This window comes from Nilaparvata lugens, chromosome 8, assembly GCF_014356525.2.
Source record: "Nilaparvata lugens isolate BPH chromosome 8, ASM1435652v1, whole genome shotgun sequence".
Classification (NCBI taxonomy): Eukaryota; Metazoa; Arthropoda; class Insecta; order Hemiptera; family Delphacidae; genus Nilaparvata; species Nilaparvata lugens.
The window spans coordinates 3154167-3172238 of NC_052511.1; the positions used below are offsets into that span (position 1 = coordinate 3154167).

Here is an 18072-nt window from a genome sequence, read left to right on the forward strand (position 1 = left end):
GCTGTTGCGACCATCAAGCGTACAGTCATCACAACAAGTAGTACTACCACCACTACCAACAACCAGACCGCTTCACCACCGCAAGACAGTGAGTAGTACAGTCTGCCACAAAATTCGCTTCATTCATGGATAATTTTATTCATTGAAACTTTCATTCAGTGATATTTCCATTCATTTTTACTTCATTCAGTTATACTTCAATCATTAATACTACCATTCATTGATACTTTGAACTCGCTTCTACAGGAAGGAGAGACTCATAAAATCTATGCATTTGTTTATTTACAATCACAAATCATTATTGAAAGGGAACATTTGGCTCAGCCGGAAACTATTCTGGTATGATCACATTGAATGTGTATATTTGCAAGTGCACGCGTGCTCATGCATGATCAAACGCGCAGATGAGAAACAAAATCTGGAAAGAGCCGTAATAGACGTAAGGATTCTACTGAAAGTTAACACTCAGTCCAATTTGGATTTGGAGAGCGAAACTGCCCTTATTAAACTAGAAAAATGGATACAACAAGTTGATTATGAATACTATAGTGAGGTCCACGTTACAATGGCGGTGGAGAAAGATAGGCGAACAACGTTGCCGAACCCCTATCTTGTCAATGCCTTCTATAAACGGTAGCTGATACAGGTTTATTGATGTAATATTAAATATTCATTCTCGTTTAAAATAATCAATTATATTTTATTAAGCAAGAAATTATATTTTCCAACAATTTCATAATTAAGATGAAATATTTTTTTATTAATTATACATTGTTAAAAGGCGATCTGGCAACAGAGGAAAGCGAGAAAGAGATAGCGGTATCCGCTTTGTTGAATGATAGACAAGGATAGCAATACAATTGCTAATCAATCGTTGACCTCACTATAGTAAATGTAGAGAAATACTATTCCGTGCAACAAAAGAGGGATCTCAAAGATAAAATAGAATCCGTAATAGCTATTTATGTATTAAGAGCGTAATGCGCGACTTGATCGCTCGCGCAAAACAGTTGCAAGAGCGATAAAGAAGCTTTACGCGCGAATTACATACAACATTTTCTCTACAACTGCACAAACCTGTTAAATCACTTATATCTGGCGGAGTTTATAATAATTCGTCTACACTGATATCTTCTGATTGGTTTGCAGCTAATGGTTTTTCTATTGAACCAAGCAAGACACAGACAGTTGTCTTCAGTTTAAGACCATATGTGAGCGACCCCTCGATTTCTAATAAGGCCAGATTTCTTGGACTGACGGTGGATAACGATCTGTCTTGGGCTCCTCATATTGATACGGTTTTAGATAGGTTGTCTCGAGTGAACTTCCTCTTACTGCGTTTGATGTCATGTTTGCCTTTTGAATATGTAAAATCTTCATATTTTGCTCTGTTCCAGTCGGTTCTGTGGTATGGTCTGTGGTTCTGGGGTAATGCTACCAGGATTGGAGAGGTATTATAATGCAGAAGAGAGCTATCAGAATAATGAGTAGAGCCGATAGAATGGCCCACTGTAAGCCACTTTTTGTTGAGCTTGGCATTCTTACGGTAGTGAATCTGTATATATTCAGTAGCCTTGTTCACACTCATAAGTGTAGAAAAACGCTCCAATGTAGATCGAACGTTCATGGGATTAATACTCGACATAGTCATGACATCAACATTCCTTTTGTCCGTCTGGAAAGGCTAAGGTCCAGCCATCTGATAATGGGTAGACGTTTATTTAATAAATTACCCCTCAAGTTTAGAGACATGAGAACCATAGAGTTCAAAAAACTCTACATACGTGGCTCTGCGCTAACCCCTTCTATCATGTTGACGAGTTTTTTGAGCTGCCTGAATCCAGCTTAGACCTGTAATGCTATAAAAACCATTGAAACCATAAAGGCATATTAATTTGACTAGTACTCTATTATGTATGTGTTCTAATATTTTGACGTGATCTCATGCATCAATAGATGTTTCATGGATCGAGAAATATATCTATCTATCTATCCATCATGGCTGTAGAATCGGTACAATTACCGACTTTTTAGGTTAAGAACTGACCGAGAGTGGTTTGTCTTTTGGCGAGATGCTTATCATCAGCTGATTAGCGAGCGTAAAGAAACTTCTGCGCATGCGCGAATGATTTGCGAGCGTAAAGAAAATTTACTGCGCATGCGCAGATGGTTAGCGAGCGATAAAGTAGATTCTCCTCAGAAATAAGCTGTTTTACGAGGAGAATTGAGTATGTAAATTCTTTCTTTACGTGCAGTTGTAGAAAAATAATATTAGAGTGCTGAGAGTTGTAATAGACTCTGATCTTTCATGAAAACAGCATCACGAATATGGTTGATGTTTGTTTGTTTGAAATATCTTCCTGGAGAGTATAGGAAACCGTCAAATGTCAAATACCTTGAAAACAAACCCATTGAACTTGCCTGTAACTGCTCACACTGAACGCCACCAGAAAGTGCACGGGCTCAGTGTAAGTATTCCTTTGGCTCTTTACAGAATTTTATTTAATCTGCGCGCTTGGTCATGCATGACCTCGCTTGCACTTGCATTCATGTGACCACACCTTAGACCAGTTATAGAATAGACACGCTGGGAAGTCTAGCCTCTGAAGCCAACATCTACTGTCATATCACCAATCTTGACGTCACGCATCGTATAGAAAAACTTTCAGATTGTGTCTATTTCAGATTCATGGTTTTTTTAGGTTATTTCTAGCTACGGGCGAAAACGATATCGGTTAAGTTATAATGTGTTATGTGATATTGGCTTCAAAATTATAATGTGTTTTGAAAATAATAAGGTACGGTAGCCTACAAAACTAATTTATTGTCATGCTGCAATGAGTTCACTTACATCATAACCAAGGATAATATTACAATTACAACTTACAATATTTATGTGTATAAATTTCAACTTACGCATGAAAAGATATTCCACTTTTTTCCCTAAAAATTTCAGTGCAATTATATGCTGCGCAGGAGATTACCATTTTCATAAATAATAATTACATAAATAAATAACAATCTGCTATGGAAAACAAGCTATGTTTAACAACAATGTAAGTTAAACACCACAAATACTCACACAACAAACTCAAAAAAGTTTTCTATAATTTCTATACGATGCGTGACGTCACTGTTGTGACGTCAAGATTGGTGATATGACAGTAGATGTTGGCTTCAGAGGCTAGACTTCCCAGCGTGTCTATTCTATAACTGGTCTAAGGACCACACCTCCCTAAGGTGTCTTGATTGCTGGGAAAGTCTTGAAACATTTTCAAGTAATGTATATTGTGGAAGTATATTATTATATGTGTAATTATTGTGGAAGAAATTTTTTCTACGATTTGAGATGTTGAAATGAGATTAGGGTCAAGTCAAAAGTCTACTTTTAAGCCTGGTTTTCATTAGTAGAGTTAGTGGTAGAGTTCCCTGGGCAAGTACTAACTATCTTGTGAACTCTCCCAATGAAAACGTTCATGGTAGAGTACTAGTTTTAAGTAGATTAGAGTGGAATAGCACCGTGGGATAGTACTCTACCACTTGCCTTCCCCACCACCGCTTCTCACTCTACTCTACAACTTCTGTGCTGCTGAAAACAGTCTCGAGCTAGTAGAGTAGAGTCGTGCCGTAGGCTATCAAGTTTAAGAAGTATTGTTATTTATTTTTCCTACAGTTACGTTGAAAAGTGGCCATTGCTGCACTGATTACAGAACGCAAAGAATCACTTTTCCGCTCTAGTGCGGGAAAAATTTTTCTGCACTCCAGATTTGCAACATGGCAACGCAAAATACTTAGTAGGTTATATGGAGCAACAGTGCAGCAAAATCAAAATGAAGTTGGTAACAGTGACTGCTGTGGCTGCTATAGTGAGCAGAGGTGCAACGAAGCACAACGCGCTAATTATTACTATTATATATTATATCGAGGACAGCAACAGCACAGTGCCACCACAGCACACACCACACAGCCGCCTCGCCATTCAAACACTACTAAGTTATTTGATGGATTTCAGGCAATTTTACCTATAATTACCCACTTTTCATATTCAATGGTAACTGTAGGAAAAACTTAATGTGAAATACGTGCGCAAAGTTCCTCTGCTGCACTCAAGAAACCATTCCGCCCTCGCCTACGGCTCGGGCGTAAACGTTTCTTTCGGTGCAGCAAACTGTCACTTTGCGCACTAGTTGCACAAATAACTAAAAAAAGTGTTAATAAGTGTTTAGGTGTTAATTTATTTGAAAGTATTGCCATTCTAAGGTTAGTTCTGTTCACTAGACAACAAACTTTACATACTATTCGCAATTATAGTGAAAACAGTTACTCGACCAAGAAAGTAGAGTAGAGTTAGCTCGGTAGAGTTAGTATGCCAGTAACTCTACTAGTGGAAACCAGGCTTCATTGTTGTCTATTGTAATAAATTGGTGTTGAATTATTATTGTGTAGAAGAGGTTGGACCAGGACGTCTATTCACCAAGTCGCATATAACTTCGTTGCTTCGTAAACGACTTACCAGGATCTTACAGCGTGCTTAATAGATCAAATAGGCCTACATAATATTTGTGGTTGTGGATATCTCCTATCTCTCTCTCTCTCTCTTCATATACATCTTTCTCGCTCGCTCTATAGAACTGGGGAAGGTGTGTCATCTTTTTCTAATACAATGCAATGCTGTATGGTAGCCTCTATTGCTGTCTTTGCAATTATTTTTTTAAGATGCAAGTCAGTTAGGATTAGTTTCAGTATTTTTGTGATTGTCATCTAGTTGTAGATTATAATGTATTTTATGTGCATACTTTACATTGCGTCTTTTTTCTTTAGGGCTACTCTTATAATATAAATATAAATTAGAAATCCAAGTACCATTTTAAAATTGTTCAATTTTAAAAGGGTACTTAATTAAATTTCTAATTTTGATTTACATTGCGTCTATTCAGTGGCTTCAGTATTTTTATCTTCCATTACTCATTCGTTATCCATTGCAATGTTGTGGCTTAGTTGGATTATTTTCCTTCCCTAATGCAGATAATTTTTGATTTCCTTCCTTTTCTAAAACCTTTTAAAAATAATTTTAATGATGTGATGTTTTTAAATAGTATTTTTTCTGGCATCAATTTTGCATGAAGTACGTTTGTTGATTATATAAATTCAACATAAGACTTCTCTGTAGCTCGAGTATTTTGCAAAGGAAATTTTGCATTTTTGAAAGCTTTTCATACTATATTTACATATTGTCTTTTTTATTTATGGCTACTTTTAATATAAATATATTAATCTGATTACCTTCATAAATTATTTTGTCACCAGATGAAAAATGACATTAGACTTGCATTAGTAGCCGAAACATGTAATGACAAAATAATTTATAAGGGTACTCCGATATATATTTAATATTTTTTTTATTTATATATTTACATATGTATGACGGTAGTTTAAAGTTAGTGAACGGCAGAGCTTACAATACTACTGTTAATAATAAAGCCTTCAAAGCAATAATAATTGAAATATTAGATTCTGAAAGATTTTCTTTCTCTTCAAAATAATACGATTTAAATACATCATACACATTTATGATGAGAATTCCCTCATGCCATGGGAGGTACCTTATGCTCCTGAGAAAGGCTTAGATAGATAGAATTTAATAAGCATGTGATAGTTTCATCATATCTTTCAACTTATATAGTATCTTGTTGCATTTATAATTTTATACAATAAGGGCGAGATCTTATTGGTCTTTCAGACCAGTCGGCAGGGCAGGAATCTCTCTGATTGGCAGCTTATCAGCTGATTCCCCAATGCCAATCCAATCAGCCAATAGGAGAGCTTCTTGCCCTGCCGACTCGTCTGAAACGCCTGATATGGTTTCGCTCCAAGGGCCCAAGTGGGTACTCTAGATGGGATTTTCTATTTTAAAACGATTTTTGGATGTTGAGTTTTCTAATTAAAAGTAAACTGTTCATTTCATTTATTCATAGACAATAGATACAATGACAATAGACAATAGATAGATGCAGGTAAAAACAACAGGATTTCGCCCAAAACTGTTTTAAACCTTAATTTGCAATACACAGTCTAGAGGTTATGTAAATGATAACTTAATTCACACACTATTTTGACTCTAAAAAATGTATGTACTCAGGATTTATATGCTTTTTTCTTATGTGGTTTTGGTTTTCATTTGCCTTCTATTTCTTTTATGATCATTCAATCATATTACTGGACTATTTTCTTATTTTCCTTCTGTCTTTTACTTTAACCAAAATTGTTCAACTCAATTTTATATATATTATTTTTGTAGTATTGTTTGCTTATTAGTATTTATTGTTTGTGTTGATGTTGTATTGGTGTTTGTTGGTTATTGTATAGATGAGAGTGAAGCACCTAGATTGGATTCAGCACACCTCCTTGATGAGGTATTCAGTTTTTTGAATTTTTATAATATTTACAATCATCTAATCAATGGCACATGGTGATTGGGGGAGGTGCACTCTTCAATTTTCTAATGAATCGGTCTATTTATCATTGCAGTGCATGGAGCATGTTAGCTAAACAATAGAGCAATCAATTTATTTATTCAACAGAGACAAAAACGCATAATCATAAAATGATTGGAAATGAAAAGACAGGCTTATAGCCCTTACTATTCCATTCCCGGATTTTGATTGAAAATCAGTTGCAAGTACGTCTATTAAATTTAATAGATCAACATGATTGATAGCCTAGGCAATGAATGCTCAAAGGAAAAGAAGGAAAAGTTTGGAAGATAATTTTTGACCTCACAGTTCTGTTTAGGTCATATGAAAACTCCATGAATTAAATGACAAATAGAAAAGAACTATTATGTATGAGCTCTTATGTAAAGAGCTCTGAGAAAGAACCATTTTGTTAGGTCTTTCTCAAAAAAGAGTATAGAAGGAAAAGTTTGGAAGACAATTTTTGACCTTACAGTTTTGTTTAGGGTATTAAGGAGGTAAACATATCGAAAGTCCCCACCCTAACCTGAAAAAATTGTGCTATTTATGAGCTTATAGAGCATCGAATTCTCTTCAGTTTTATGTACAATTTCACAAGTTAACGCATTTCCCCACGGCTTTTGCAGCAGCTTTAGTGTTCAGTGTGAAATTTGAAATAAAAAATGTTATACCTTCAAGACGCCTGCATGCTATGTAACTCGACGCATGTCCTTAATCCAACCAAATCTAATTTTTCTATCCAATCTATTTTGGAGTTCCATACGGCTGGAATGTGTAACTACCAATAATTGAAACTAATAAAATAGCATTCATTATTCAAGTTTCGAGGGTTTGAAGTTGAATTTTGTTAATAATAGGACAATATTCACTGTATTTTGCATAACGTTTTAAATAATCCACAAAAAATATTTATGATGAAAAAATGAGACACAGATGTTGTCAATACCACTAAAAAGAGTAAATTCGTATGGCTTTTGTTGGTTGAGAGTCCCTTTCGTAAAGGTCCCACCGCCTGAATATATCATTTAAGCCGTCAATGGGCCTTACGACTGTCATACTTCAGCCGGGACCGACAGTTTAACGTGCCCATCCGATAATACGGGTACTACCACTAATTTTGTTTTACAAAATGACCATGGTTTCGGGGCTACACCTGCCCCCCCCCCCCATCCTCAGCTAGACTGGTGTTTTGAGTAGGCTACATAAAGGTGCGTACAGATATACGCGCCGCGAACATGAGCAATTCACTTTTAATCAGCTGACTATATCTGTATTTTTACAGAAACGGTAAGATAGATATAAAAAGCTTGCTATCAGCTGATTAAAAGTGAATTGCTCATGTTCGCGGCGCGTATATCTGTACGCACCTTAAGAAAACAGGGTCCTTATGTAAAACCAAAATTAAGGTGTTATTGACAACATCTGTGTCTCATTTTTTCATTATGGAGAAATACCACAATATATCTTCAAAAACAATAAAATATTTATGAGTTTTAATTATAATAAGTAGATTATATTTTGATGAGCCCATATTATAACCTTGTATTGGAGGTACAAATTTAATATTATTTTATAGCTCAAATGATCAGGATCCATATTTAAATTGTTCAAGGTAAAAATGTTATTAATCGTTTAATAAAATACTTTTTAATTGTTCATTAACGCTTGCTAAAGATTGTTGGAATCCACGTTATATGGACGATTGTAAGCAGTAAGTTGATGATATTCCTATTTTTGTTGAAAGCTTGTATATCTTGAGGTGCGTACAGACTTGAGCCAGTTTCACACACATCGATTTCTGGACGTACGATTTTTTCCGTCCTTAATTTCTATCAGATTATTCGGAACTTGACAAACATCATTTTATGTTTAATCTAATTGAATTATAAGGACGGCAAATAACCGTAAGGTTAGCTACACACACATCGATTTTTGTTCGTACGATATTTTGCCGTCTTTATAAATTCTATTTGATTAAACAGATGATTTCAAACAGATGATGTTTGTCAAGTTCCGTTTTAATCTGATAGAATTTATAAGGACGGCAAAATATCGTACGAGCAAAAATCGATGTGTGTGTGCGGGGCTTAAAGCTGCGTTTACACCAAAGTTATTAACAAAATGTTTACTTCTCCATCCTTATAGATTCTATAATACTTATCCTTATAGATTGAACATAACTTATCATACACATGATGTGCATATGTGTTTGTCAAGCTCCTTTTAATCTAATAGAATCTATAAGGACGAAAAATAAACATTTTGTTAATAACTTTGGTGTAAACGCAGCTTAAGAACAAAAATCGATGTGTGTGTGTGCGGGTCTTTAAACACACATCGATTTCTGGACGTACAGTTTTTTTGCCGTCCTTATAATTTCTATCAGATTAACGGAACTTGACTAACATACTTATTTTACTTTACTTTATCCGGCTCTACCACTTATAACCACTTTAATTAATTATCTCTATTAATTATCTCTTTTCTGTATAGTGCTACTTGTAATATAAATATAAAGAAAAATAAAAATCTCAGTACCCTTTTGAATTATTTAATCACAACATGTTCCAACATTGATGCCATTTTCAAGTGATATGAAGTAAAATGGCATCAATGTTGAAACATGTTGTGATAAAATAATCAAAAGGGTACTGAGATTTTTATTTATATTTAAAGTGGATTAAATATGGTATTAGAAAGATTATGTGAATTTTCAGTCATAGCAATTTATTTTTGATATAGATAGATTATGAGTGTCTGCTATTGTTTGTGCTGTCTGATCAAATTGTACTAATTAGTACCGTAGAGAAAAGATAGCATAAGAAGATATCTCATGGTATTTTAATACTTCATGTTCATGTTGCAAATTTCACTTTTAATTCAAACCGATAGGCCTAGTACTTATTTTTATGAAGCTACTAGTCGTCAGGCTCGCTTCGCTCGCCATATCCGTCTAGCCAGGATGCTCCGCCCCCTGGATCCCCGACTGGATCGTCCAAGAATGAGATTAGCTGGCTCGCTTCGCTCGCCTGCATTTTTATCATGTTAGGACAATCCAGTCGGGGGTCCAGACTAAACTTCTGACTAAACGGATATGGCGAGCGAAGCGAGCCTGACGGCTAGTAATATAATATTCCCAGGATTGAAGTAGCAGTGCCCAATCAATTTTTCCGCGATAGATGCATTTAAATCTTCAACTTGTTGCCAACCTAACAAAGTCAACTCAACTTAATGCCAACCTGACAAAATTATTAATTTAGTTGCCAGTTAACAACTGTTTCGAATAGGTACTCTATCTAGATTATAGTTCTATAGTAACATCTGATATGGAAATTTCAATTATAATTAAGAGATTGGGAGAAGAAGAATATACATGCTAAAAGACGAACTTTAAACCCTTAAAACAACCCTTAGAGTTAAGATATTGCCAAAAGATTTCTTAGTGCGCCTCTAAAGGGCCAACTGAACATACCTACCAAATTTGAACGTTTTTGGTCCGGTAGATTTTTAGTTATGCGAGTGAGTGAGTGAGTGAGTCAGTCAGTCAGTCAGTGAGTGAGTGAGTGCCATTCGCTTTTATATATGTGATGCGGAAAGCGAAAAGGGACCCAAAGTCGCTGGAGAAAATTTTTCAGGAGAGGCAAATCAAGTGATCAATGTCAAAAATATCGATACTCGGTTTTTAGTCGATTAATGTAGTCTGCTTCATTCTGTACAGGTTAAACATAACATCAAGATATAATAAGCATAGCATCAGCTGATGAAAAGCGAAATGCGTGTGTTCGTGGCGCATAAGCCTGTACGCAGCTTTATATTGTCGTGTTATTGGTATAATAAGTAAATGTTTCTTCATTTATAACTTTTAAATCGGTTGTTGTAAGGCCCATGTTGTAGGGGCGCTGATGTCGCGGCGTTGGCAACGCTGAACCAAGTTATACACAGCGTTGTTGGCGCGCACTATGCAAGTACCTTTGCCCAGTTAACGCGACGCTAGGCAGCATTAGCGCTCGTATAACATGGGCCCAAGCTAATCAGTATGTGGAACATTTTCAATCAGTGACAAAACAGTGTAGTGTTGAATAACCACTTTAATTAATTATCGTGAATTAATTATCTCTTTTCTGTATAGTGCTACTTGTAATATAAATATAAAGAAAAATAAAAATCTCAGTACCCTATTTTGAATTATTTTATCACAACATGTTCCAACATTGATGTGTCACCTGGTCATATGGGACATATTATATGAATCATATATTTATCTCATATTGATCAGGATTTTAGAGTTTTAAATTGGAAAAGTTTAATGAACAGTGTTTTTGTCTTTGAACAATCTTTGTCATCGACAGAAAGATTGTTTATTTCATTTGTTGTCAAAATTAATGTAGCTTCTCTTTTGTTTTTAATAACAAACGTGCCGCTTGTGCGACTGATAAAAATATGTACTTGAAATGGCTTTCATGTTTGGCATTGACTGAGTTATATTTAATACCCAAAATTTTACTTTTGCTGTGTCTGTGAGTCTGTGTGAGCTCGTTCGATAGGACTGAAAGTTAAGTCCGGCTGATCCAGTGAAAAAGGCTAGATTTCGGTTCGTTTAATAGTTGAATTATTCTGTCACAGATCGGGCAGTATAAAAATAATTGTATTGTTAAGGGAGACGGGTTCTGAGCCTATTCATTGGTTCAGTTAATATTTGTTCTTTTTTTTTAATACTAAAGTCGCGAAATACCAGTGGATGCCAAAGTGGGAAGCTATTTCAAAAAGGTAGGTGACTACTGAATCATTTGTTCTTAAATTTTCATAGCCACAAACATTGAATCCTCATTAGCAGCAAGCGAGTGTTTTCCCCATTAATTCATATCAAATATTGTTTTATAATCAAATTAATCTTGTTTTGTTCAAATGTATATATGTTAAAGATTCATTAATTAAAGTTCTAGTTATTCTGTTCTTTTCTTGTTATCATAGTTTTTTCCCCCTTACATATTTGGTGTAGGCACATCGTGCTTACATATTTTGGTGGAGGCTCCTCCCGCCGTTCCACATCTTGCTTACATAATTGGTGAAGGCATATCTTGCCTTACATATTTGGTGGAGTTATCATAGTTCCTTCCCTGCTTACAGATGGCATTTTCAAGTGATATGAAGTAAAATGGCATCAATGTTGAAACATGTTGTGATAAAATAATTCAAAAGGGTACTGAGATTTTTATTTTTCTTTATATTTAAAGTGGATTAAATATGGTATTAGAAAGATTATGTGAATTTTCAGTCATAGCAATTTATTTTTGATATAGATAGATTATGAGTGTCTGCTATTGTTTGTGCTGTCTGATCAAATTGTACTAATTAGTACCGTAGAGAAAAGATAGCATAAGAAGATATCTCATGGTATTTTATTACTTCATGTTCATGTTGCAAATTTCACTTTTAACTCAAGCCGATAGGCCTAGTACTTATTTTTATGAAGCTACTAGCCGTCAGGCTCGCTTCGCTCGCCATATCCGTCTAGCCAGGGTGCTCCGCCCCCTGGATCCCCGACTGGATCGTCCAAGAATGAGATTAGCAGGCTCGCTTCGCTCGCCTGCATTTTTATCATGTTAGGACAATCCAGTCGGGGGTCCAGACTAAACGTCTGGCTAAACGGATATGGCGAGCGAAGCGAGCCTGACGGCTAGTAATATAATATTCCCAGGATTGAATTAGCAGTGCCCAATCAATTTTTCCGCGATAAATGCATTTAAATCTTCAACTTGGTGCCAACCTAACAAAGTCAACTCAACTTAATGCCAACCTGACAAAATTATTAATTTAGTTGCCAGTTAACAACTGTTTCGAATAGGTACTCTATCTAGATTATAGTTCTATAGTAACATCTGATATGGAAATTTCAATTATAATATTAAGAGATTGGGAGAAGAAGAATATACATGCTAAAAGACGAACTTTAAACCCTTAAAAACAACCCTTAGAGTTGAAATATTGCCAAAAGATTTCTTAGTGCGCCTCTAAAGGGCCAACTGAACATACCTACCAAATTTGAACGTTTTTGGTCCGGTAGATTTTTAGTTATGCGAGTGAGTGAGTCAGTCAGTCAGTCAGTGAGTGAGTGAGTGCCATTTCGCTTTTATATATATAGATGTAACGCTGGTAGTCTCTCATAATGTACCGTTATTACACTCTCACCCGGCTAAAACAGTGATAATTGACAGTAGTCGACAGTAATGGGCTTGAATTGACAAAACATTGGCTTGGAATTTGAAACATAAACAACGTATACAATGGGACATCTTGTTAGGCTATATTGACAGTTAATCCATGCTCCGCAGGGGTCTAGAAAACTTGACCTATATTGAAATCTTGAAGAATTTGAAATAGGTCTATAACCATCATCGGTAAATTAGGAATCTTATGCCAAATTTCAAATTGATCAGTTCAGTAGATCTGACGTGATGATGCGCATTCGTAACTTTCCTATCCCGTACGTGCATAATTCAATTCTTTTCCTACAGTTACGTTGAAAAGTGGCCATTGCTGCACTGATTACAGAACGCAAAGAATCACTTTTCCGCTCTAGTGCGGGAAAAATTTTTCTGCACTCCAGATTTGCAACATGGCAACGCAAAATACTTAGTAGGTTATATGGAGCAACAGTGCAGCAAAATCAAAATGAAGTTGGTAACAGTGACTGGGCTGCTATAGTGAGCAGAGGTGCAACGAAGCACAACGCGCTAATTATTAGTATTAGATATTATAACCAAGGACAACGAGGACTTTAGGATTTTAGGATTAAGGTTTTTATCAATAATAAAAATACACAGAAAAACATTTGATGCATTTCAGGCAATTTTACCCATAATTACCCACTTTTCATATTCAATGGTAACTGTAGGAAAAACTTAATGTGAAATACGTGCGCAAAGTTCCTCTGCTGCACTCAAGAAACCATTCCGCCCTCGCCTACGGCTCGGGCGTAAACGTTTCTTTCGGTGCAGCAAACTGTCACTTTGCGCACTAGTTGCACAAATAACTATTTCTTTACTATATTATATTATAGATAATATTGGTGTCTTTGTATTGCAGATTCGTAAAGCTCCGTTGGCAAAAATGGAAGATCTCGAAATGGAACAGGCAGCTGTTGTGAAATGAACCGGCTGCTCTACTAGTTTTTTTAGTGTTGGACAATTCTGTCACTCTGACGTGTTTCTATCCTTCTCTGGTTGACGATGAACAATATTACAAAAATTGTTGGAAATGTGCAAAATAACTCACCCACTGTGATCAGACAATTTTTACAATTTTCGAAAAGTGCATTTTCTAGATTGTTGCCATATCAAACTTCTTCTCCTTCTTCTTCAAGTGCTTGGCTTCTCATTAATAACTCAATTAGCTGTTATAATTATTGATAATTTATTTTCGTCCATTGTGAACTAAAATGCATCACTACATTGTTTCTATGATTTCTGTTGATTTGTTAACATTCGTTTATGTAAATTATTGCTGGATTGTGCAGTATAGACTACTAATCCTAGGTACTACATACACTTAACAATGGAAAGTTATATGTTCAATGTAGCATTCCATGAAGTATTATATTTAGTGGAAGAATTTAGTGATTATATTATATATTTATATGATTATGCTTACCCACCATTGAAAAAATACAAATAATGGTCTAATAAGTTAAAAACAAACTAAAATGTAGTTTTAACACTTGAACACATACACATACACACGCTTATAATAATGTTATAATATTTATGATGATGATAAAAGTATTAGTTGTATCAGAATGTTTTTTGATACTTCCATTTTACATCAAATAGGTTTTCTACTATGATAGTTGATAATGTATAAGTGTAAGAGAAAACTATTAGAAATTGACGTTATATTTGGTGGTAAAATGTATTAATTTATTACTAGGCTTAACAATGTTCTTTTTGTAATTCTTTATGAATCAAATTATTTTTATAATTTTTAGAAAGCTATTGGTTTTGAGGTGGAACTTGTTTTAAAATATTTCAACTATATTCTGTGTTCAATTTATTTTTATAACTTTTCTGGTAAATAACTACGCCTCTATTTTACTGTTGTGAGGTCCACGTTATAATGGCAGAGAAGAAAGATAGGAGTACAGCGTTGCCGATTGCCTTCTATAGAATGTTGCTGATACTGGTATATCTGATATAATACTAACTGTTCGTTCTTGTTTGAAATAATCAATTATAATTATTTAAATTTGTCAAGAGAATATTATTTTTCAATTGTTAAATAATGAATTTTCATAATTGAAATTGACTATTTTGTTAGTTGATAATATTTTTAAATTATTAAAACCGATCTGGCAACGTAGTGGAGCTAGACACGAATAGCGCTATCTGCTTCGTCGAATGATAGACAAGGATAGCAACACCAATGTTAATGAGATACTGTCATTGTAACGTGGACTTCACTGTGATGGAAGGGTGATGGTGTTTAAACGGGGATGCCTTAAACGGACACATAATATTGATGCGTTATTTAATCGTAGATTAGTGTTCATGTAAACGTAGAAGCGACGGTGCATATGACCCTAACTTTCTTCAATACAAAATTTTCATTAATTCGAGTTTAGGGATCATTATTGTGATTGTGATATTTTTAATTAATAGCTTGAGGCTTTTGGAGAAACTTGATTAGGCTAAAGTTATTAGGTGTACAAATTTCATCGAGAATGTGTTTGAATATTCTTCATGCACTCATTATACTGATAAGGCTCCATAACATAGCAATCTGTTGCATTGAAAAACGTGTGGTTCCCTTTCCAAATGAATTTGTGGAAAGAAAGAAAGAAATATTTATTGCCAAAATCATTAAACAAACTTTACAAATGTGAAAAATATAAAAAATTTTCATATACAATACATTGCAAAAACTTAAAATTAAAATATTTTCCATTTAAAAATCGATTATAATATTATCATTGGCGTTACCAGCAAAACTAAGTAGTTTGAGCGATGGCAACGAGTAATCAGTCGGCTATAATTAGTGGCTTGAGATTCAGTCGAAAATAGAAAAAATATAATAAAGAAAAAAGAAACATATGGAATGTATGAAAAACTAGAAAAAAATAAAATCTCAATCCGAAAAGAAGAAGTACTAAGAGTGAAATACTAAGAGAGCAGAAAAACTAGAATGAATTCATAATAATTTAAAAACTCAAAAGAAAAAGAGATGATTCATGTAATTATTAATCTACAATTCACTGTACATATGTAATCCATTTAGTAACATAATGTAATTCATTTGTAGCATATATGCAATTCCTTTTGTAAGCAAAGAGAGAATTAGAAAAACAATACAATACAGTACACATGACACAAAAAATAAAACTTGAACCCAGAGAGAGAAAATTAATCTGGGAGTATAGCCCTACTAATAATAAATTCAGAGGAACTGAAGAAGACAGTATATGTACATCAAATTAAAATATTTTAGGTATGATATCTTCTGTCTTTATCCAGCTTTCAATTTTTAATTTAAGTGCTTTTGTAGGTTTTCTTGCAATGAAATGTTCTGGCATAAAATTAATAAGCTCATTATTTATGAGTAGGAATGTACTTGCTGAAAAGCAAACATGCGTTGCATATTGCATGCAAATGTACTAATAATATTAGTATTCGGCAGGAGTGCCTCAATACTGCGAGATTCCTAATTTTTTAAACCTAAAAGGTTATGTTCGATAGGGTTTATTAAAAGGAAAAGTTAATTTTTTACGAAATTTGAACTTCAAAGTAATTCTCAAGTAATATGTGAAAACAAGTAGGCCTCGAAAAAATTAAACAATATATAGTAGTATATTATTCTGTAAGCTATTCTTTCTTTCATTTCTGCACAATACTCTATAATTATGTGGATATTATTTCGGATACATTTATCGATGGTCAACTTTTACGATGTAAAATCGACTTTACAAAAAGTGGTGCTCTCAGACAGTCTACACGTAAAAGTTTGGTTATTGTGCTCTAGCAGGTGGCAGTATTGCCACAGAATAGGTACAGAATGGAAACTGTCAATAAAACGCCTATCTATAGTGAGGTCCACGTTTTAATGACTGTATTTGATAAACTTTGATGTTGCTATCCTTGTCTATCATTCGACAAAGCAGTTGTACTATCCTTTTCTAGCTCCGCAACGATTACAAAACTGACAATGTATGAATATAATTAATCAAGGCAGACAAACGGCAACGCTGTTCTCCTATCTTTATCCACTGACATTATAACGTGGACCTTACTATAACCAATGCTTTTTACATGGCGCAAATACTAGACAAGTCACGTGACTTCAGGAAGTTGCAATCCTGGTCTTCTGATTGGCTCGTGGCAGTGATCGAGATAAATTGATCCGGATCATTAAATTGATCCGGATCATTAAAGTGATCCGAACCTACCATCAATACTACAGTGAGTCGACGTTTTATGTTTGCAGCTTCATAACTCACCCTGTATAGTAGCTGGGGGTGCCAAATTCGGCTCTGACATCTCTCAGGTCAAGCTCCATCTATGGTGAAAATTCAAGCCAAATCTGATATACTTTTTGTTCCAGTGTGGTTCACGATGGTTAGTCCTCATGGATTTCATCAATTTTTTTGTGAAAAATGAAAATCGATCAAAGTTTGTAATCTAATGGTATTTGATGCGAGAAACACGAATCTGTAATCATATTTGCAAAATTCCTTGCCGTTCAGGAGATATGACATTTTGAAATTTGAAAGTCTTATGTTTGCAGCTTAATAACTCACCCTGTATAGTAGCTGGGGGTGTCAAATTTGGCTCTGACATTTCTCAGGTTAAGCTTCATCTATGGTGCAAATAAAGCCAAATCTGATATACTTTTTGTTTCAGTGTGTTTCACGATGGTTAGTCCCCATGGATTTCATCAATTTTTTTGTGAAAAATGAAAATCGATCAAATTTTGTAATCTTATGGTATTTGATTCGAGAAACACGAATCTGGAATCATATTTGCAAAATCCCTTGCCGTTTAGGTGATATGGCATTTTAAAATTTGAAAGTCTTATGTTTGCAGCTTAATAACTCACTCTGTATAGTAGCTGGGGGTGTCAAATTTGGCTCTGACATTTCTCAGGTCAAGCTCCATCTATGGTGCAAATTCAAGCCTAATCTGATATACTTAGTGTGTTTCACGATGGTTAGTCCCCATGGATTTCATCAATTTTTTTGTGAAAAATGAAAATCGATCAAAGTTTGTAATCTTATGGTATTTGATGCGAGAAACACGAATCTGGAATCATATTTGAAAAATTCCTTACCGTTCAGGAGATATGACATTTTAAAATTTGAAAGTCTTATGTTTGCAGCTTAATAACTCACCCTGTATAGTATAGCTGGGGGTGTCAAATTTGGCTCTGACATTTCTCAGGTTGAGCTTCATCTATGGTGCACATTTCAGCCAAATCTGATATACTTTTTGTTCCAATGTGTTTCAGGATTGTTAGTCCATGGATTTCATCATTTTTTTGTGAAAAATGAAGTTTACTCAAAGTTCGTGATCTTATGTCCTTCTATGCGAGGAACATGAATCTGGAATCATAT

General features: G+C 34.7%; 1 protein-coding gene across 1 annotated transcript in view; it reads left to right on the plus strand.

The window, feature by feature from the left end:
• Positions 1–14506, plus strand: part of LOC111049944 (lethal(2) giant larvae protein homolog 1) — a gene marked incomplete in the record, with an annotated part of 78781 nt that extends 64275 nt beyond the window's left edge. The window contains 2 exon segments of the mRNA XM_039433747.1: positions 6355–6413; positions 13560–14506. Coding sequence (XP_039289681.1) covers positions 6355–6413; positions 13560–13625 — 125 coding nt within the window.
• Positions 14507–18072: the final 3566 nt, after the last annotated feature.